Raw genomic sequence first — 22,780 nt, 5'->3', positions numbered from 1 at the left:
ACATAACAACAACAAACAACAACAACAAGCTCCAATCCATATTGAAGGAGGCAATCCTTGACCCGCTGCAGCACACTGTTAGGAGGAGCCAGTCCTTGGAAATACGACATCATACTGGGGAAAAGAAGAGGGTCAGAGAAAGGAAGGAAGGTCCTCAACAAGATGTATTGACACAGTGACTAACAATGGGCTTGAGCATGTCAGAGATGGTGAGGAGGTGCAGAATAGGGCAGGGTTCAGATCGGCTGTTCACAGGGCCACTAAGAGCTGCAGCCACACAACCCCCATGTTAGGCCTGTTTTACAACAGCGGCATCGTGTACTCTTTGTCCTTTGTGACTGAGATATTTCACTCAACACAATGCCCTCCAGGGTCACCCATTTTATATAATATTTTATGAGTTCCTTGTTTTTCAGTGCTGCATAGTATTCCATTGTGTCAATATACTATAGCTTCTCTATCCCTTCATTTGTTGATGGGCAATTGGGTTGCTTCCATCTCTTTGCTATTGTGAATGATGCAGCAATAAACATGGATGTGCATATATCTATTTGGGTAGCAAACTGGACTGGGGAGCAGGGGGAGGGAGGAATGTGCAACAATAAAAAAATCTTTTTAAAGAGGAAAGCGAACTGAGGGGATAGAGATGAAAATGTGCAACAATTAATGAATGGAAACCCAAGTTTTATGTAAACTTTCATTAAAATATGAATTTAAAATAAAAAAGAGTTACAGCCAATTTAAAAGCACTTAACAACAAAAAGTTTAAAATGAGCTATCCCAGAGGTGGAAAGGGAGGACCTCACTAAGAAAGAAGAACTAAAAGTAAGTATGTCCTTAGAATCCAGTGACACTGTGCTATTGTTGTTTGGTGCTGTAGGGTGAGTACAATCCACAGGGACCCTATCAAAAACAGACTGAACACTGTCCTATCCTGTGCCATCCTCACACTTCCTGACACATTACAGCCTATTGTGGTAGTGATGGTGTCAATCCACCTGGTTCGATTCCATCTTTCTGTCCTTCACTGACCTTCTGCCTTTCCACCTTCCTGCCTTTGCTGACTTTCTGCCTTTCCAAACAAGATATACCTCTCTAAGGAACAGTCTCTCCTCGCCACATGCCCGAAGCATGTGACACTGTGCTAAGAACCCCCTAAACTCTAGGGACAAGAGAGCTATAACACCAGAGACAGCAGGTGAGAATCAGAGGCAGAGAAGTGAAGGCTACAGAGTCAGGAAAACTGGCTAATTCAGCATAGAGGGCTTTCTAAAATGGCAACAGGAAATATTCAGTCCCACAGAGTGAGAGAGCTGAGTACCTTAGGGCAAGAGGATTATTGATGGAACGAGGCACCACTAGGCACTTGATGTGTGCCACCGAGTCGAGATCAACCCATAGCTGACCTTCCAACAGGTTTTCAGAAGCGGTAAATTGCACAGGAGGAGACTTCCCACCCTTTCCCTGAAGAGCAGCTGGTGGAGTCTAACCACATGCCTTCACAATTGCAGCACAGCTTATCAGTAGGTCACCAGGGCTCCCTTAATGGAGGCTAAAGAATTTCATAGTGCTTGCTCAAGTGAGGTAGGGACTAAGAGTCTAGGGGCCAGAGTGAGGCCTGGAGGTCTATAAGTAGGGATGAGAAGAGGCTGTCCTGATCGAAGAATTGCCTCCTGAACCATTCCTGATTCCACACTGTAACCGGTTACTTCCCTAAGAAGCCCCATAATTTTGAGTACTGTCTGTGAGTTCTGTGTATTCATCACAACAGGTTACTGAACCCAGCAGAGGACTAGAGAGTGCCATGAGATGGGTGTCGCAGAAGGGTGGAGGTAAGCCTGATCTCCAATATATAAGAATCAATATGAGCTGATGATCTTAATTTCCCCCCTTTGTGAAGTTAGACAAAGAGATCCTACACCATCATACCATTTCTACAAATGGTGACAATCCAGGAAAGCTGCTGGCTCCAGGTCTCACAGAACCCATCCTAATTACCCCACCTTCCCTCCAGCACTCAGGAGGAAATATTAGAAGCAATGAGGCCTCACAGACAAACAAGCACATTACCCACTGCTCTACTTGAAACCTGAGAGGGTCTCCAAGGCCACCCTACTGGTACAGAAACAACAGAGGCCAGAGATGACCGTCTTCTGACTGCCTCAATCTCACTTTTCCAACAGCATTCCTCCAACTCAGTCACTCCAACCTCTCTACCCATCCCTCTCAATCCACCCAGGAGGCCTCACTGCCCCTCTGACTGTGTCTCTTCCCCCAAAACTCTTCTTATTTCCCTGGGGGACATTTAGTAATGTCTGGGCTTGAACACTGATGTTTCAGCGGGCGTGTATGTGAGCGCACACACATGCACATGTACCCAGTGCACATGGACAAGATGCCAACAACAGCTGCTAGCAGCTATCATACCAGGTGAATGTAAGTGAACTGGTTTTTCAATATTTCTGCACAGCTCAAGTTTTTAAAAAGGAAGGGGAAACCCTCAGAAGCCAACTTACAGATAAGGAAAGTCAAGTTCAGAAACAGTTAAACTTCTAGCCAAGATGCCAACCCTTCTGTTCTCAGTGTACCAGGGTACCGGTATGGGCAGACAGGCCAATGGTGTACACAGCCCCACCCCTACTGCTACCAGGGCCTTTTGGGGGATGTCACCTAGTGGAAGTTCTCATGGTGTACCCTTAAGGATTTGCCAAGGCCCCATAGTGTTTACACAGCCATCTGCCCAGGTAGCCCCAGTTGGACTTTGGCTCAGGCACTAGGATATGCAAGAAACCCAAAGGGTATGTATGTGGCTAGGTGTCGTGTCCTGTCCAACAGAGAGAAATATGTACTTTGGTGTCTGTGGAACCTGAGTTGAATCTGAGCTCCTTGAGCTCCCTTCAGTGAGGCAGGAACAATGGTAAAGAGGCCGCAGGCATCCAGGGCCCAGCACACACACAAAGTCACACACTGGTGCTGTCCTGTCTATGACTCACAGTAACCCTATGAACGACAGATCTGAACCCTTCTCTATCTTGTGTGATCTTCATCATCTCTGATATACTCAAGCCCACTGCAAGTCACTGCACTAGTTCATCTTGTTGAAAGTCTTCCTCTCTTTTTCTGACCCTCCATCTTTCCAAGCATGATGCCCCTTTCCAAGGAATAGTCCCTTCTAACAACATGCCCAATATATATAAGATGAAGTTTCACTATCTTTGTCTCTAAGGAACACCCTGGTTGTACTTTCTCCAAGAAATATTTGGTTTTTTAGGCAGTCTACAGGATGGTAGTCAGTACTCTTCTTCAATATCACAACTCAAAGGCATCTATTCTTCTTCTATCATACTTATTCTTTACCCAACTTTCAGATGCATAGCAAGTAACTGAGAAGACATTGGCTTGAAACAGGTGCCTCTTTAAAGTGACACCACTGTTCCTGAGCACCCCTGAGGAGAGGCCCTTGACAGTAGATTTTCCCAGTGCAACATATCTTTTGATTTCTTGACTGCTGGTACCAAGGATGTTGATTGTGGATTCAAGCAAGATGAAATAGTTTATAACTTCAATCTCTTCTCCATTCATCACGATGTTGCCTACTGGCTCAGTAGTGAGGATTTCTGCTTTATTGATGTTGAGATGTAATCTTTGTTGAGGCTATAGTCTTTGATCTTCTGCAGCAAGTGTTCTGCAGTCACACACACAAGTGTGTAAATGTGGGGTTCTGACACTATTTTTAACTTGTTTCTTTTAAATATGTGAGGACTGGGACACTTCATGTAAAAATGCAAATTTCCACTGGAAGATCTGACTCCCTGTGCTCATGTTCATTGTCAGCTGTGGAGCCGAGGAGCACTTTGGGTAGAATGTGGTTGCCCAGTTGCCACCCAGCCTGAGAACCCAGTAGCCTGGTTTCCTGGGCAGCAGCCTGTAGGTGGACCAGGAGGAAGGGTGGAGGTACAGGCCATGACCACCGGACTCGACCACATTTTATGCACAAGCCGAGTGAGAATGGAACAGGCATGAATACCCTGGGCAGGTGAGGCCCTGAACCAGAGGCTACATTCAGGGAGGAATTGCAACATTGGGAGAGTTGTTACAAGTGCTTTTTAACTCTCTTTCCTTAAACAAACGAAAAAACCAACCAACCAACCAAACAATCTCCAAAAATAAAACAGAAAGTTTCATTTCTTATTTAAATGTAAGTCACTTTCTGCTGCCAAATACAGCCATTAATCAGCTATGACCCACTACAGCTGGCGATAGAGAGTGGCCCAGTAACCTTGTGTGGGAGAATGTATAAGGCACTGGCCTGACCCAGGGCAGGAAAGGAGAACCACAAGGTAGGCATTTCAAATCGCAAGAAACTGGCTTCACAGGGGGTCCTATCATCCTTGCCAAAAACCAACAAGCAAACAAAAACAATAACAACAAAACAGCTGAAGGAAGTGGCAGGACAAAGGGGTCACCAGGAGATCAAACATGGAAGGCTGACTTTGAGGAGTGCCGGCTCTACATCCCATAGGTGTTAGAGGCTGTGGAAGTGGCCGGCTGACTCCAGTCTGAGCAGGCGTCTGTAAAAGGCGCAGGCTCGGGCATTCTAGTTTGATGAGACATCAGGGCAAAGGGTTTGATTTGCAATGCAGGCCCCTGGCACAGCTCAGATGTGGCCGACTAGGGGGTGGGAAGCAGGTGTTGAGGTCCTCTTAAGAGACCAGGCCGGTGATGGGCTGAGCTGCTCATGTAGTCTCATTTCCAAGGCTCACCCTCTACTTAAAGTATAGGGAAAGTGACTTAGGCAAGGACCTGGTGCCACATCTTTGATGAGCAGGCCTAAACACTCACTGTTAGAACAGCCAGTCAGGTGCTCACCTCTATGCCAAGACCTATGGAAACAGGACAAGCCTGTAATTAGCAGTGTAAAAATTCCCTGCTGGGTTGCAGCAACACTTCACACAGCTCAGTGCCATCAAGTTGACTCTAGCTCATGGGACCCTCCACTGGGTCTCTAAGGTGGTACGACTTTAGTGGGAGAATGCTCATTTCCTCCTGTGGAGTTTCCAGTGGATATAAACCACCAGGAGAGCAGGCTGACACATTATGCACTACCAGGCTCCTTGAGGTAACCCTCAGGGTGGCAGAAATGCCCATGGGAAGCACCCACAAGCATACCCTCATCTGCACCTAGTACAGGCTGCTCGCCTCTTTCCTTTGCACTTGATGGCCTCTCTGGCCTTTATTCTCTGGCCTTGTGTCACAGTAAATTTTCTTACTGAAGTTCTGGCCCTAGTTACACTCCTTCCAAACACTCTCAATGTCCCATAGGCAGAGCAACCCTCTGACCATGGTAGTTTTCCTTCAAACCCTCACCTGTGGACTTCACTCCTTTAGCCTGGATTACCCAACAGGCCCTCTGTGGTCCCACCTCTGTGGTACTTCCAGTGTTTCTTTACGAGTTCTCAAATTTGGCATATAAATTCATAGGTTCTGATCAAAGACTCCTCCTTTCCTGACAAAGCCCACTGGCGGGGTTCAGAACCTCTTCTGAGTGGCCTTACAAAAGTACCCTGAGGAAGTCACACCCTACTCCATGCTTCCCTGGACTTCTCCAGGTCTCAGTCATGGGGGTAACAGCTGCCTTCCCACTGGCCTCACAGCTCCCACTGAGCAGCCCTGAAAATGTTCCTCAGAGGGAGATCAAAGGAGCTCTTTACAAATGGAAACAAAATCTAAGTGGTCTTGAGGTAAAGACTGCCTCGGGTGGCTCCAACAGGACTGGGATAAAAATCCAAACTTCTCACTATGGTCTAGAACTCTCCCAGCCCCACCTCGGACACCCTCCTTCCCTCTGCTCCTGCTGAGGCCCTGGCATTTTGGCGACCCTACTGGAGGGGTGCCATGGTGACTGTCAGGCACCATGTTTACTACCATCCTCACCCCCATTGTCTGCTCTGGAGTGCAGCCTGTAGTCTTGGGTGGGGTCTGGCTTTGGACCAAGCATGGAGTGCAGTGTGAGACCCAGCTCTGAAAACTCCATCTCCATGTGTGTCAAGTCAGCACCGTGATATTGCTTCCCATGGTCAGTGCCTTTCACAGGCCCCAGCTCCAACAAGACTGCATACGCTGTGCTGAATGGCTACTGTACAGACAATGGGGGACATCTGTCCGCGGCCTTCCTTCAGCTTTTCTTTACACTTAGTGCACAAATGAGACAAGGTCTCATGCCCTGAGCCTTTGTTCTAGAAGGTGCCAGTTTCTTCTACTCTGAAATCCTGCCTGGAACACTCCACTCACTCCTCAGTACGCCTGTTACTTCCAGGAGTAGGTAGTAGGGTTCAGGAATTGTGTGTGCTATGTCTATGGCAGCCTTTCTTGAACCCAGTGCAACCGACACATTGCTCAATCCATGGATGATTGGCTGGGTGCTCCCTGAGCTGAGGGACAACATGTATTCCAGCCCAGGATCCCGGACATAGTGCTGCGTCAGACACAGCACATGGCCACACAGAAGCTGCATGAAAGAAGGTCACTGAGAGGAGGTGGTAGTGCATCAGTGGTGGGCTTGTCCGGGGCCATGTGGCCTTCCTCTGACCTTAGGAAGCTGAGTGCTGGTTCTGGACATTTGCCACTCCTGCTGTGTGACCATAGCCTGGTCACCATGGACGGCTAGGAAGGTCAGGCGTGTCGACCTGTTCCCTGAAGGCACAAGGCCAGGTATAAGCGAGTGCTCAGCAGCACTGGGAGCTCTTAAGGTTTCATCATCTCCCGGATGCTTTAATCATGTCCCCAACCCACCCCAAGTGCCACACATCTGGACAGTGTATCCCCCAGGCCATTCACCACAGCCTGGTGACAGTCTCACAGGGCTTCAGACCAATGTTCCTGATCATCTCTTAGAACCCCAAGTCCTCACCTTACAGGATTTCTCCTGGCCTCCTCCACAAAGGTGGGACATAGACCATTACCTCTGTGCTACCACAGAGGCATATTCCTGCCCTCAGAGCCTGGTCAGCCAGAGTCCCATGTCCTGATCTTCACAGCACAGCCTATATTTTAGTACCAGGAGGTACAGGGACTCTAACCTGACAACTCAGTCATGTTGTACCACCGATCTTAGAGAGCTGCCTCTGGCCTAGGGAGTGGAAGGTGAGTGTCCTCTGAGCTAAACCAGAACATCTTCACTTCATTGGACCCAAGAGAGACACGTGGACACTAACCTGTTAGGTAAAGAGGGCATGAGTTTTTATATGTGGGCTTCTGTTTCCAGTGAGAAATGTACCATATTTCCTTCTGCCAAACAGGAATGTCCTCCAGGGTCAGTCAGTCACTCAACTGTGCCACCTAATGGAAATCTGGCCTCTTCAAAGGCTTGTCATGTCCTTCAAAAGGCACATTACAAGGCTCCAGGGCACTCATAGCTCTGTGTTTCAGAAAAAAAAAGTAAATAAACAGTGGTTTTCAAATGTCATAAGAGACAAGTCCCTTTACACTGTTCACTTGGTGCTTTATCTAAAAGTCATCAAACAGTCCTCAAAGAGGTTTTTTTTTCCTCCTTACAGTGTGTGTGTGTGTTGGTGTGGAAATAGGGGCACTAGCTGGGACATGTGTCCCACTTCTCAGTCTGGAGCAAGTAATAGTGCTCAGCCCTGGGCTGGGAGACAAGCAGCTCAGATATCACACCCTGATTGTGGTGGGGGCCAGCCCATCTACCACATGCAGAGAGCTGGTCCACAGCAGTAGATGCCCCTTGAGAAGCAGTAGAACCTTCTCAGAGTTCCTAACATACAGTAAAGATGGCAAGACCAGCTCCCTGGACTGCCCTGGGGGTCAGGTAAAACACCCCCAGAACCAGGCACTACACCAGATACTGAAGAAACACACAGAGGAAACAGAACTGACACTATCACAGGGAACAGGAGGAAGCTGCCTGGAGGAGCCTTGCTGTTACAGAAAACTTCCAACCAAAAACCAGTTGGCACCAAGACATGATTTCATGTGCGTTAGAGCAGAATTGTGCCCCACAGGGTTTGCAATGGCTGCCTTTTTAGAATTTGATCCTCAGTTTTTTCTGTTAAGGTATCTTTGGGCAGACTCAACCATTAACCTTTCCATTAGCAGTCTACTAACCATTTGCACCATCCACTCAGGGGCTCTAATATCCTTCAACCATCTCTTATATCAGCAAAACTTTCAGGTCAGCTCCTAACTCACATTATATCATCTCTCTGAAGGCCTAAATAGGTCAGTGTAGGCCTTTCCATCCCCAAAGCCCCACAACTTTCTGAGTAGGCATCCTGGGTGCCAGGAAAGATGGGCTATCCCTCCATCCCTCTGATTTCCAAGAGCATCTTTTATTATGTCAAGACCCTTACGCAGGTCAGCTTCAATGCTCTAGAGAATATATTATGCTTTAGTTATGACTCCTGAGGCTGAAGACTTCCTAAAACTCAATTAGGAGTTACAAACTGCTAAGGGTCAAATCTCTACAAAAACATAGACCTGATGCTCATCCAAAGATTTTTCTCCAAAGAGTAAAAGGCCAACAATATGCAGACAAGGGAAGTCTTTGAGAATGGCATATCCAAAACAAAGTTTCTACAATCCAACAACAATAAAATGACAAATAGCCCAAATGGGCAAAGAACATGGATAATGAGGACGATGGTAAAAAAATGAGCCATTTTATCTATGACCTTTTATCTTGGTTTTTAAGAAAAACAGCTTGAGAAAACCTTTCCCCTTATATTCTGAGGAGTTACCTACCCCAGCAGGTTTGCCACCTTTGTCCAGGTTGACTGACATTTCTTGAGTAAGTGTTAAACAATCTGTGGTTTTATATTTTTTTGGTCTAGCTCCAGGTGGCAACCTGCTCTGTGATTTGTAGACCTTGCAGAAAGACTGATCAGTACTCATTCACTGCCAAAGAACTGGAACTGAATCAACTCTTAGCTGACCCTCTGGTGGGTTTTCAGAGGCTATAAATTCCATAGGAGGAGAATGCCCATGTTTCTCCTGCAGAGCAGCTGATGGATTCAAACTGACTACTCCCTTTGTGTTGGCAGTACAGCTCCTTACAGCTCCTTACCTGCCATGGCCAGACTGAAGCCATCTATATAAAGAGCAAAGGGCCAATCAACATGCTAAAAAATAGATGAGAAGGTTTAGACTTGGTTAATGAGAACTGAACAATTAGAACAGAAATAATGAGAATGTTAATATAATGTGAAGAATATAACTGAATAATATCTGTCGAGATTATTTTGCTGTCTTTCACTGAAAAGATAATAAAATATTTAAAAACACAGGCTCTAAGCATTATGGTAAGTAAACTAACCCAGTCCCATAAGGACAAATATTATACAAGACCATGATTGTAGAAAGGTAACTAGAAAAACATGTATGAGGATTCAAGAGGGGGAGGGAAGGAACAGACGGGTGAAATGAGCAGGGGTGATAATCATAGGTTTGTACAATTTGATGGGTAGAGGGAGGGGTGGGTAAAAGAAATGGAAAAGATCTGGTGTGAAAAACAATGTATATGAACTTAGTAAGTAAACCAGTACAAAATAAAAATTTAAAAAAAATCAAACATAGGCTCTGGGCCAATAGTTTTCAGGTCCTCACAGACCCCAGCACCCCCAACTATTTGCTGCCTGCTCTCTGTAATATTTGATCGGTCCCATTAGTCCAGGCAGTGGCTGGGCATTCGGGATGGATAGGAGCAGACCCTGAGGATTCTTTCAGCTCCCTCCATCCATGGTAAAAGGCCCATCCCAAGCCATGTTCTGCTCTAAGAAACGTTCCTCCAACCTCTCTGGCTCCAATTGTACAGCCCAAGACCCATGGTTCCGCAGTCCCAGCACTTTCAATTCACTACTAGCAGCGCTCTCCAACACCACCCCACCCCCGTCCCCACAAGAGATGTCTCTGGTTTTCTAAGGACTTCTTCACAAAAGTATTTCAATGGGAAGACACAAGTAGATGCGGGGAAAGTGGGGGTAGGAGGGAGGGAAGATGGGGAGTGGGATGAAAAGATTTTATTAAACTAGTTATGTTTAATAAAAAGCTTAAAAGCCACAAACAAGAAGCAGACCTATTAAACAGGCAACACTGACTTAACAAAGGAATGTGAACTTGAGCTGACTTCAGGAGTCACTGACCTCTCTTCTCCTTCCCGCCCCTTCACCCCATCTCCCAGAGCACAGGGATCCCCAACAAGACTGTTGGTTCTGGCCTGGTCTAGGTAAATTCCAGGTGCGTCCTGGATTGGAAAAAACAGGCTGAAGTTGACAGCCAGGGTTCTTTCCCCGTCTGTGTGCACTGGCAGAGGCAGACTACAGAGCTGTTCAAAAGACAAGCTCACAAGCTGGGGGGAAGCCAGGCTCTGAGTGAGCTGGCAGGGACTGTGACCATAGCCAGCCTTCCTCTAGAAGCTTGGTGCTAGCCCAGGCCCAGGCTCTGGTGACCCTCAGAAGGGCCCTATGCCCCATGCCTACTGAAGGGGGCTGGAAGTCCTTCATGCTCAGAAAGTTCGCCCCTTGGGTGCAGCGTACATGGCCCCTGGGCACCTGGAATGTTCCCAGGAGTCTTGAGGGAGGTATCACGGGCCCTGGTCTCTACAAGGGCTCTCATTTGGTCAAGATGAGGCCTCAGAGCTGCTGCGGCACAATGGCAGGTGCAGGAGAAGAAACTGAATTCTGGCTTCTGCATCTGTGAAATGAGACCACACTTGCCCTCCACAGAGTGCTCCCCCGTGAGGAAGGTCTGCGGAGGCAAAGGTCACCAGTTAGGCTCTCAGGGAGTAGAAGCAGCTCACCTCACTAACTGTATTGAGGGAAAGTAGCTGAGATTTGGGTTTCACTGCTGGACACTGAGAATCACCTTGCCTTTAGGAAGTTCTGCCCTAGAAGTGACAAGCTAATATCATATTTTTCAACTCTCAAACCTCCAGATGGCTTTCCATTGCACACAGAGTAAAACATACGTTTTGTAGATATGTGTAGTAGATATATGTAATTGTAGGTAAGCATGGCTATGCCATACAATAAAGTGCCATGGACAGTGGCAGAGAGCATGTGGGTGTTCACACTAACATCTCAACGCTGCCGTGTGAGAACGCACTCAGTAAAGACAGTGGACTGTGGCAGAGCGTGGGCGGGCATTATCATCACGACTGCCCTTGCTTTGGCAACTCGGTACTATAGTGCAGCCCAGCTCTGCACCCCATACCTGCCGGCTCATGGTACTGCAGCCACCCCCCCCCCCACACACACACACTCTCTGTCTTTCAGAGACCGTGACTTGTTCTTCCCTGGCCCTGCAGAATGTTCTTTCCCAGGTATCTGTGTGGCTCCTTCCCTCCCCTTCAGTCAGGCCTGCACGCTATGATTAGGTCTTCCCTGATTACATGTGCCAGGAATTCTCAAGCTCCATTCCTTCTAAATTTTTTCCACTTTTACACATTACAAGTTGTTATTAATTTGTCATGTTTAATAAGTTAACTTACTGTCTCCGCTCACTAGAACATGAGCATCATGCCCCCAAAGACCTCAGCAAAATATTGGATAAAGCAATGAATAAATGCCTGACTGAGTGGGTAACTGGCCTAAAGAGATCCAAGAGCAAATGCCTACCTTGGCCCACAAAGAGCTCCCTAATGATCTATATGCTTGAAATCAGGTTCTTTTCTGGTGCCACTTCTGCCAGGGTCCCCAAAAAACACTGCACTCTCTTAGGAACATGTCTATCATGCCGGTCCAGACACAAGTCACCTCTGCCAGCAGCAACAGGCTGGGCACCAACTGCAGGCCCAAACATGCTGACGAGCAGGAGAAGGCTCTGCCTCCAGTAAGGCTATTCCCATCACATACACAGAGATACAAGCATGTGAAGGAGTTGGAGCTCAGAACTGTCTTCACTGGGTGAGAAGGAAGCACTCCCTGGCTCGAGCCAGCCCTGGCAGCTCCAGGGCAGTACAAGCCATGGTGGGTTCCCTCACTCATGCCTTCCCTTTCCCCTTCCTGCATGACCAATGCTGCCACCTCAATTCATAGACAGGTGCGGCAACATACCTAAGGTCCCTCCAAGGTCAAGGGAAAACTCAAGTTAAAGCCTTGACTTTGGCTTGGAACTGGCCTTGACCCCTAGGCCTGGCTCTTTTCAGGATCTACACTGCCACTGGCCACATGTTAATGGGATCAGAGGTCACAATGACATGTGGGCTAACCCCTATGCATCAGTCATGCAGGAGAAGAAACCTGAGCTTTTGGCATCAGCCAAGGAGTATTTCCTAGGCGAGCCATCTCTTTGTCCCGTATATGGTGCCCTGCAGAGAATCATTGCACTTACCAGGGATGTGGACTTTGAACTTGCCACTCTGGCCAAAGGCGCTGTCAATGACCCCCTGCTCGCCAGTCGACAGGTGCACCTTGAGTCCCACGAAGAGCTGGATGTTGGTCTCCTTTTTGAACAGGGAGCGGCCAATCACACTGTAGTCATCCATTACCTGTGCCCACACACACACCGAGGGAAATACAACGTCAGTGTCAGCCAGGAAAGGCCCTGCCTTCCCATCTGCACTCTGGCCAGGCCACCTACAGATCCTGGGGGGTGAGGGCACTCATTTCTGTCTTACAGGTGATGACAGGCACAAGAGCAAGGCAGTCATTTAAACCATCACTGGCCATGATTTGCCACTGCTGCTCATAGAGGGGTAGGGGTGCTGCTCAGGGCTTCACACGGATGGATACATGAAGCCCCCATCAACTCCGCAGGCACATTCTCTTTTCCAGTTCACAGACAAGAAATCCAAGCATGGACAGGTTCAGAATTCACCCAAGGTCCAGTGCTCAGAGGGGCAGCAGCAGGCTTGAACTAAACCACTTGATGGTAGTGTCTCATTTCGGACCTCCCACCAGTCCTTGTCCCACAGAAGTATCCCCAGAGAACTTGCCCAAAGACATTTTGTTGTGTGCCATTGAGTTGGAACTGACCCACAGCTGACCCTCCAGCACAGCAGGCGGTCAATCACATGGGATGAGATTGCCCACCCTTCTCTTGTGGAGCAGCTGGAGGATTCGAACTACATGCTTTGGGACTCTAGTGCAGTTTCTTACTATTAGGCCACTAGAGTCTCAGATCCAAAGAGAGTTTATCAATATTTGAGGAAATTTTTGAGGAAAGCATTCATGGATCTCCAGGGATAAGGGATGTTACCTTGGCCCCACTATCCAAACTTCCCTCTGTGGCCCAAGCTTTCTCTAGATGCCCTCCCATCAGACACCTTTGAGAACTTGCTCTCTCGCTTTCCTCCTACTTCGGGCCTGAGCACTCTGTCCTGAGGCTTTTCTCTTCCTGTGCACATCCCTCTGATCCAGCATCTTCTTCAGGAGTTCTTTTTCATATTCTAAGCAGGGCCTTTCCCTCCCTCCCCAGATGTGTGTGTACAGAGTTAGCCCCCGAGCTGGGCCTCCTCTGGTTCACGTCCCCATGGCCCCATGGTGCCATGACTGCCCAGGCTGAAAGGAAGATACTCGAGTGTGAGAAAGCATTGACTTGACACAGCCTTAATTTTGTCATGTGTTCACCTGAACCTTCTCTCCAGAAGGATTTAATGTGGGAAGGACAAGATATAAGCTCAGGCCACGGATGATCCCTTCAGAGAGAGGAAGGGTGGGAGGAGATGGGGCAGTGGGGAGGGTAGCATGGACCAAGTGGCTCTTTCCATGGTGGCTCCTCCCCTTCACCACCTCTCTGCTCTCCGATATTAAACTTGGGCCCCTGGATAAGAAACGTCTTCCAAACTGCTCCCACTGCAATTAGAAGTGCACATATATTCTACCCTCACATTCACCCTACTTCTAAGACTGTACCACAGGGTCTTCACATGCACTAGATGATGGTGCATGGATTACCCTCTATAGCTAGGCCATAGGCCACTGTGTTCAGTGCAGTGGTGGGGATCCATGGTTACTGTGGGGGTCGTGGGAAGCAAGGACAGTGCTTGGGGATAAGTGTGTACGGTTCTCAGATGGCGTCTCAGAGTAGCAAGCAAAGTGGAGTGCTGGACACAGAGGAAGCTTCTGCTAGAGGGACATTAGAACAGTGGCTAGAGGAATGCCTGGGGGAGGAGTCACAGGAAGCTGATGAGCTTGTGTTTCTAGGAAAGAAAAACGGGGATGGTGGTGAATCTTCTACTACTTGGAAACAATCCAATGAAACATTTAAAAACAAACCATGAACTGACATCCTTCTACCCTTCAAGCTCTTGCAACATCTGTGACCCCACGCTCCAGGCCTGGACCAGAGTTGGCTCATTTCTTCAGTTCTCACTGACCTTTGTGACCCTTGCTCTTCCCCCCACAAGGAGAACACGCTAGGCCTCTGTGCAAGCTGCCATTTGTAACCCACTGGCAAAATGCCCTCTCTCCACTGCTGTCAGAAAAACCTCCAATGCAGCCTTCAAACCCAAGCCTAGCATACCCTGGACTCTCTTCTTTGCCTGGCCCAACCCAACCCTCCTACACCATCAGCTACCCCAAACCAGTAAGCATTTGCAATGCACACCCTGCCATTCTGAACATGTAAATTTTATAGCTGCCACCCTTTCTTGCAACTACGCAGTTACAAGAAACTGGAAATTTGTTTTGTGCAGGGGAAGGGTCATGCATTAAAATATCAACTCATTAACTTATTCCACAAACAGTTACTGAGCGTTAGGAGAAATGTGGCAGAGAAGTATGCTTGTGAGTACACGGGACCCAGAGTCAGATGGCTCAGCTGCACACCACTAGCTGTACAGGCCCATGACAGTTGTATAATATTTCCATGCCTCAGTTTCTTTACAAGGTAGCTGTGAAGACAGGAATGAGCTCAGTATGCCCACAGGACAGTGCTTCACTGTGCCTGGCATTCAGCTGCTGTTAACTACACAGTGCTCATTGGTGGGAACATGGTGAGGGAGTCTCTAGCACAAGGGCTGATGTTTGCTCTCAATCCAGTGCCCGAGGGCATCCACCTAAAATGAGGGCTGAGCACCTGACTATATGGACCACAGATCTTCTGGAGGATTCTGCAGTGGAGAGGTGGCCAGACTCAGTGCAGACAGAACAGGATTTGTAGGACATGCAGAGCCAGTATCAGTGCAGAGGGGTCCTCAGCACCAACCCTCACCAACATCATGCATCTAGGAAGCCAGGGGTTTCGGGTGACCCAGAGCACCAATGCCTGGATGTGAGAACTCCTGTCTCACCCTTGATATAATGCACTCTGCTGACTCTTATTACTTAAAAGACAAACAATTAAAAAAAACAAAAACAAACAAAAAAAACCTCCACAAAACAAAACCAAAAAAGGAAGCTCTGGTGGCCTGGTGGCAAGAAGCTGCACTGCAATCCCAAAGGCTTGCGGTATGAATCCACCAGATAAAGCGCTGGAGAAGGAGGGGTATTTCCTCTGTGCCAGTCGGATCTGACTTGACAGTACACAACAAGGAAAAAAACAAGCAAATATGAAACATAATAAAACAAAACCAAAAAACTTGGCAGAATGTTTATTTTAAATGAAAAATTCTGCTACTACTGTAAAAAGAAACCAGTTTCCACTTCCCACAGACTGTAGGTAACCAGAAAAGGAACACAATAGAAACAACAGCTGAAGCCTTCTGTGTATCTCATTCACTGCTGTTTCCCGCCCATAGTCAGGGCTCAGTGATCAGGTGATGAATTACTGAGCGCTATCTTGAGTCTGGAAGGTGCTGCACTTCTCTGTGTAAGAGAGAGTTCAGCAAAAGAGCGACAGTGAAAAAGAAAGACAAGCATGTTAAAGAGAGAGTCTCGCTCGGCTGACGGGGAGGAAAGATGGAGACTGGGGCCTGAGCACCACAAGTCTGGGACCTGAGACCTCCATAGACCTGCCAAGCCTTCTTCCTACTCTCTGGGTGCAAAGAGACAAGGCACAGTTTGGCAGCTGGATGGCAGCAGCACGGAGGCACAGAGGGTTGTCAAGGGAGTCAGCTGTGGTGTGATGGTGGAGATGGAATCAGACAAGAAGGGATGGGCTCAGGTGGAGCCCATGGGCTTCGACATTCTTAGACCAGCCCCCTGAGGAAAACTGCATGCCTGTCCTGAGACCAGGCCAGGGCTATCCTGAGCCACAGGCACTTGCTGTTTCTATCCAACAGGCCAGCAACTGGCTAAGGGTCCCAGATGGATTGTTTTGATCATTATACCCTAAAACCTTTTGGGGGAAAAAATACCCTATTTGACTTGATTCATAATGCTAGATAAAAGTATTCACATTCCTCCTGTCGCCAGTGATTGATGAACCAGGATACAGTGATATGAATAGTCACGTCTACTTGCACAGCCCTTTATAATTCAGAGCTCTCATCCATCCAGGTAAAGTCCTCCTGTTTGTCCTTCAGGACTCAAACCCCGTGGAACCCCTAGAGGCAGTCCCTGCCATGCTGATGGGTGAGGCTACTCTTGCTCTGGGACACCCGGTCCTTCCACGTCAGCTCCAGCAGAATGCTGGTCCTTCCAGTCTATTCTACTGCTGTCTGGGGACACCTCACCCTGGTGCCAGCGGGCACTCAGAGAAGGCCTGTTCATGAATGGAGGTGTCTCCTGATTGGCTCAGGCCACCGAGTCAGGTTACACTGATTCCAAATGGCAATTAGCCACTTTCCTAGGCTATGTCACTACTCTCCAGGAAGAGGTCAGTCAGTCCTCAGCCTTGAAGAAACCACATGCCAACATTCACCAAGAGTAGTTTTCAGTCAGGTGAAATCCCAGAAGGGCTGCAACTTGTCTGATAAACAGCAGTGTGGGAAGGTCCACAGACTGACTGGGTGGTTCTGGACCATTAAAGGTGCACCAGGCTTCCCCAGAGCCCGTTTCTGCTGCCAGGAAGTCCCAGGGCATCTGGACAAAGTCTCTCCTCAGTTTCCTCAGCTCATACTGGGCTCTCCCAGGTGCACGCACCTGTCCTAAAATACGATTCTTCTGTCCCTGTGTGATTAGGATGAGCTCACTCCCGGTGGCTCTGCAGAAATGCACACTGAGGCTTTGGAACAGTTACACTGAAATGTCCAAGCCTAGGGTGCCACTGTTCCAACCAGGAAACACCAGGCCCCCTGCTGCCTTGGGCTTTAGGGTACTGTTGGGGCTGGGTTGGGGGGGGTGGGACTGAGACCCTAGCTGACTAAGACACTGACCTGCCTTGTAGCATCTCACTTAGTCTAGAAATGAAAAAGGTATGGTCCTTTTGTGATCATCTATAACAACATTCCAAATAAAGCAACTCTAAGGCCAAATGGGTGACACAGACAGGAGCTCAATCAGGATAGAAATTTCTCACCAAGTGGACATTACTGTTTTGTTTTGTTTTGTTTTCCTGCTGAGTACCAGCTGTGTTCCAGCCTTGCAAGTGGGCACACATGACCTTCTCCAGCCACCCCTGCTGCCCCAGCACTAGCAATGGCAGACAAGTACCTATGACTCATGATAGCTCCTAGTACCTGCGGTGTGGAGAGCTGGCAAAGGGCAGGCCCACTTCAAGGGAAAGGGCCCCCAAGGTGTTCTTGGCAGCCTGGTGGCAGCTTGCACTCAAATCTCAGCTCCTACCCTCAACCCTGCTTCTCCCCAGCCTCCCCCCAGTCCTGTTAGACTTCCCAGTCCAGGTCACGATCTGGCACTATGGTAGATGCTCATCTGGTAGGCCTGAGTATATATGTACATTTCATGAAGTCATCATCACCCCTACATTTCCTCCTGCTCTTATTAATCCCCACCCTCACTTAGGGCTTTCAAACCTGCTCTTCCCAACACCCAGGTCCCTCTTTGGGTACCCAGGGCACATCCCCTCAGCCCGCCTCCTCCATACAGTAGGTTCCTTGTAGCCCCTCCTGAGGCTGAGGGCCCACTTTTCTAACACCAGGGGTTAAAAACAGTCTCCTCATTGACAATGAGCTGTCTATGCCCTTCCTGACCCAACATGGAGGGCACAGTCATCATGCCTACCCACACAGGAGATAGAAGGGAGAGGGAAAGATGGGTGAAAAGGTGTTTCATGGTACCTTGGGGCAGAATGAAAACACTTCAGTGGACATGTGCCTGAAGATAAAGGATAAAGCAAGAGCAAGCCCTTAGCCCAGCATAGCACTGCTCACTAAGAATACCTGGAAAAAAAGCAGCCCAGGCCCTGAGAGCCAATAGTGACACACCCCTCTCTCCTCTGTGCTCAGTGGCCCTGGGGCTGAGGCCCTGTGACAGCCACCATCACCCTGACAAGACCTAGGTATGCTGTCTTGCCACCTGTGAGCAAAGGCCTTTCAGAGACTTTCTGGCATCTCCTCCCCTCCCCCTTCCCTTTGGTTATAAAATATTAACTTAAAAAGCTGAATGCCACAAAGACAGCCAGAGGCCCCAGCCTTTCCCAGTCAGGGTCTTGCAACAAGGGCAGACTAATTGTATTAACTCCAGGGGAAACATCAAACAGCTCCAGGGCTTTCATGCCAGACAAAGCTGACTCGAGCATTAGGCATAACGAGGGGATGAGGCATGGGGGAGCCAGGGTTCTGAGATGTTTATGGGCTCGCTGACCTCGTGGGTCAGAGCGGGGGGCCCTGGGCCTGGGGACACGTGCTGTGTCCAGCTGTCTGACTAAGACTACTGTAGTATTTTAAGTATTCCATATCAGGTTAGGAGCGGGTAGGCCCCCGTGCTGCTGTCTTCTCAGTGTCACCAAGAGAAGCTGAATTCAAAAAGGATTCCAGGTCCACAGGGAGCATCATCGTGGTCACTGCTGACCAGAAAACACAATAGCACTGTGGGTGAAATGCCCCCCTCTGCTAATTCTGTATCTTTTACACCGCTGGCAGGGCCAGTCAGGTAGAGTGTAGAAGATGGGACACTATGCACCACCCGGAACTCTATGTGGGCTCTGCAATGTTGGCACCACCTCCTCCCTGACCTGTTTCTCAGAGACCTTGCTTTCCAGTGGGCCCCAGGTGGCCATCTCATTGGTGTCTGTGCCTGGTAGGAATTGATGAGAACCCAATCTGGTACAGACATGGGTCATGCCTGTGCACATGAAAAGGAAAGCTGGGCAGCAGAGGAACCCAGCAGGAAAACATCTCTTTTCTCGGGCATCTAGATCCTCTGCACCCCTCTCTCCAGTCCCATTCTACAGTAGACAAAAACAGGACCTTTTTTGGTCCTAAACCTGTTACGGTAATATATGGCCTTAGCAGAGGGGCAAAAAAGGTAACTGATGGAGAAAAGGGACCTTCAACAAGTGGTGTCTGAACAAGTGGTTGTTGTTATGTGCCACTGAGTCACCTGCAACCAACAGCAACCCTATGTACAGCAGCTCTGAATCCTGCTCTGTCCTGAGCCAGTCTCACTAATTCTGACATACAAACCCCCATTGCCCCAGTCACTCAGTCACTCCATTTCATCTGGAGTCTTTCTCTTCTGTGCTATTCCTCCATCCTTCCAAGTATGATGTTCTTCTCCAAGGATCGGTCTTGCCCAAAGTATGTGAGACAGGGCTTCTAAATCCTAGCCTCCAAGGAGAAGCTTGGTTTCACCCTCTCCAAGGCAGACCTATTTGTTTTCTTGGTGGTCCATGGTACATTCAAGACTCTTCTCCAGCACCAAAATTCAAAGGTATTGATTCTTCTTCTTTCACCCTTAGCCATTGTCCAACTCTCTGATGCAGAGCAAGTAATTGTGAAGACCAAGGCTTGGATCAGGAGCACCTTAGTTTCTAGGTGGACTTTAACACGTTAATAATACTCCTCTAGACACAGATCTTACACTCTTCACAAAAGTTCATTTGGATGGATCAGAGATCTAAACGTAGAAAGCAAAACTGTAACACTTCGAGCAGGTCATACAGGAGAGGAGGGCTTGGTGGCGGCATTGTTATTCACTCCTTATAAGGGCCCTGCAGCTAGACACCCAGGGGAACTGGAGACTCAACAAAGTTAAGTAACCTGTCCAAAGTCACACACTAGGAAGGGAGGCAAAATTCTGTGGGGCCTGGAGACTGAGTGTTCCCTCCACACTATGGAGGGAAAGGAAGAGCTATGGAAAGGGCTATAAGGAAAGGCTGCAAAAGGGGTGCTCAGATAAACGTGGAGGCCCAGCACCGGCTCTCAGGTCTGCAGGAGAGGGTTACAGATTTCAAGAGGGAAGGAGAGCTCTGCAGAGGTAGTTTAGAACCAAAGGAACTGGGGTCTGATCTCAGTGCTACAGAGCCCTGGGGGTTTTGTAGGTACCTGGCCTCACTTGGCCTCTGAGTATCTATAGTAGGGGAGACAGAGTTATGTGAGGTGTAGGTGGATCCTTGACTCCCTGGGGAGAGTTCTCCCCTCTCTCAAAGGTCCCTCAGCTACACTACCCAAGACTGCAGGGCAGCAGATGTGTAGCCTGTGGACACTACTTAGAGCTCCCCAGACAATGCTCATTGATCAAATGCTAGTTAGTACAGCCCTGTCCCACCTCAGAAGCTTCCACAGAAGGCTGCACTGGGAGGCGGCTGATACAGCGCCCACACTGGTCTTCCAACCTGACCAGTCTAACCTACGGACGGAGAGGGCCACAGAGCACGGCGCTGCTTGTATACATTTCTGTTTCCCTGACACTTGCCCCCTTTCCAGAATTACCAGAGTAACTAAAAGGGAGTGTGGGTAGACATATGAGACTGGACATCGCTTCCTGAAGGGGTAGTAAGCTTAGGAAGATGAAGGATCATCATTCATCCCATGTGTCAGAGCATAGGAGGCTCGGGAGAGGGTCTCAGATCTATGCATCTTCAAGCACATGCTATGTAGGCACATCCATGTGGAATACCTATGTGCTTCCCCTAAACTGCAGGCTCTTCTAGCTAAAGGAGACAGACCTCAGAGATCAGAAATAAGCACATCCAACAAGGAAAAGCCTTTAGAGGAGCAGCTGGAGGTTTTCCTGTTGAAATAAATCATGTGACATCAAGTCTAAGACAATGCACACGGGATGTGTTTGGCTGTTCTGCTCATAGGAACAGGGCTAAGCAGGCTGCCACAGAAACAATAGCTCTGAGTGGGGACCTCTTTGTTTGAATAAACACCCTGTTTAGTTTCATGGCCTTCCATCATTAAGGAGGTGGAGTCTCTGAAGTCACTGCTACACATGAAGCACAGGCTCTTGCCTCCGTGCCAGGCGCATCCCCATCGTCCTGGTCTTTGAGTACATAATTATGTTGTTACATGTCTCTCACTTTCAGGGACTGGCTGCCAGGAGGAGACTTGGGAATCACCCAAGTTCTGAAGCAACAATTGTAATTCAAATTGTGGAGATGGCACCAAAGAAGGAAGGGAGTTAAGTCAGTTGCCAAACGGAATCCTGGGCTGGCTCCAGGTCTGCTGGTGGACCCCGTGAAGAAGGGTGCCTGCAGAGCTCTGCCTCCTGCAGCTGCCCCGCCTTGTGCAAGGCCTTGCCCTGAAGACTGATGTTGGGTCCTCACCTGAGAGACTCTGCAGTGCTGATGTTGGAGAGAACATAAACAACTTCACGTGGGAATGACCACCCACGAGAAGTTCAAATATCTAATTCAATCCACGGTTCAAGGATTTTAGGACATTAATCTTGATATCACACTCTCTCTCTCTCTCTCTCTCTCACACCCACTGCCACTGATCCCAATCCTAAGGACAGAGTAAAACTGCCCCAGATGTTGCCAAGGCTGTAATCTTTAGGGAAGGAGACTAGCACATCTTTCTCTCATGATGTGGCTGGTGGATTCAAACTGCTGAACTAATGACAGTTATTACCCCAGTGCTTAACCGCTGAGCCAGCAGGGCTCCTCAAATGTTTCACAGGCATATAAAAATGTACTTTTTATTGAGAGATGTACTTTACGCATGTAGTTAGGAGATGCTATTCCTTGGGGAGGGGCATCATGCTTGGAAAGGTCAGTGAAAGAGAAGAAGACCCTCCACCACACGGACTGACATAGTGACTATAGCAATGGGCTCAAGTGTGTCAGAGATGATAAGGACGGCACAGAACAGGACAGGGTGTCACTATGAGTTGTAGTGGACTCATGGCATGTCACAACAATAGTTGTATTATTACAACTCTGCTAATTTGCAGCTCAGCAAGTCTTTAATTATGAAATTCACAGCATAAAATGTTCTACTAAAATTATAACACCATTTAAAAAAAGTTTTCCTTGGATTTCTAAGAGGTTTTCATATACTGATGCATATGACTATGCCTTTTTTCATTATATATCACATCATTATATGATATTTACCTCAGTTAGGATTTTAATTTTACTGTGTGGATCATAACAAACTGTGGCTGACTCTGAGGAGAATGGGAATCACAGAACATTTAATCGTGCTAATGCGAAACCTATACTTGGACCAAGAGGCAGTAGTCAGAACAGAGCAGGGTAACACTGCATGGTTCAAAATTCGGAAGGGTGTACGCCAGGGATGTGTCCTGTCTCCATACCTTTTAAACCTGTATGCAGAGCAGATTATCTTGGAGGCTGGGCTCTATGAGGAGAATTGTGGCATCAGGATTGGTGGAAGATCTATCAACAATCTGCATTATGTGGATGACACAACCCTGATTGCTGAAACTGAGGAGGACCTCATGCACTTGCTGCAGAGGGTCAAGGACTGTAGCCTTCAGTATGAACTGAGGCTCAATGTCAAGAAGATAAAGATTCTCACCACTGGACCAATTGGTAGCATCAGGATGAATGGCGAAGAGATTGAGATTGTTCA

The 22,780-nt window shown here is 48.2% G+C and overlaps 1 protein-coding gene across 1 annotated transcript in view; it reads right to left on the bottom strand.

Moving 5' to 3' along the window:
• Nucleotides 1-22,780, bottom strand: part of EEFSEC (eukaryotic elongation factor, selenocysteine-tRNA-specific) — a 384,789-nt gene that overhangs the window by 49,056 nt on the left and 312,953 nt on the right. Inside the window, exon 6 of the mRNA XM_006895177.1 lies at nucleotides 12,346-12,502. Coding sequence (XP_006895239.1) covers nucleotides 12,346-12,502 — 157 coding nt within the window. The remainder of the gene's footprint in view (nucleotides 1-12,345; nucleotides 12,503-22,780) is intronic.

Source organism: Elephantulus edwardii, unplaced genomic scaffold (assembly GCF_000299155.1).
Source record: "Elephantulus edwardii isolate Elephantulus edwardi_28Jun2011 unplaced genomic scaffold, EleEdw1.0 scaffold00161, whole genome shotgun sequence".
Classification (NCBI taxonomy): Eukaryota; Metazoa; Chordata; class Mammalia; order Macroscelidea; family Macroscelididae; genus Elephantulus; species Elephantulus edwardii.
The sequence above is the reverse complement of the archived record's forward strand: the minus strand, read 5'-3'. Positions and strand labels throughout refer to the sequence as shown.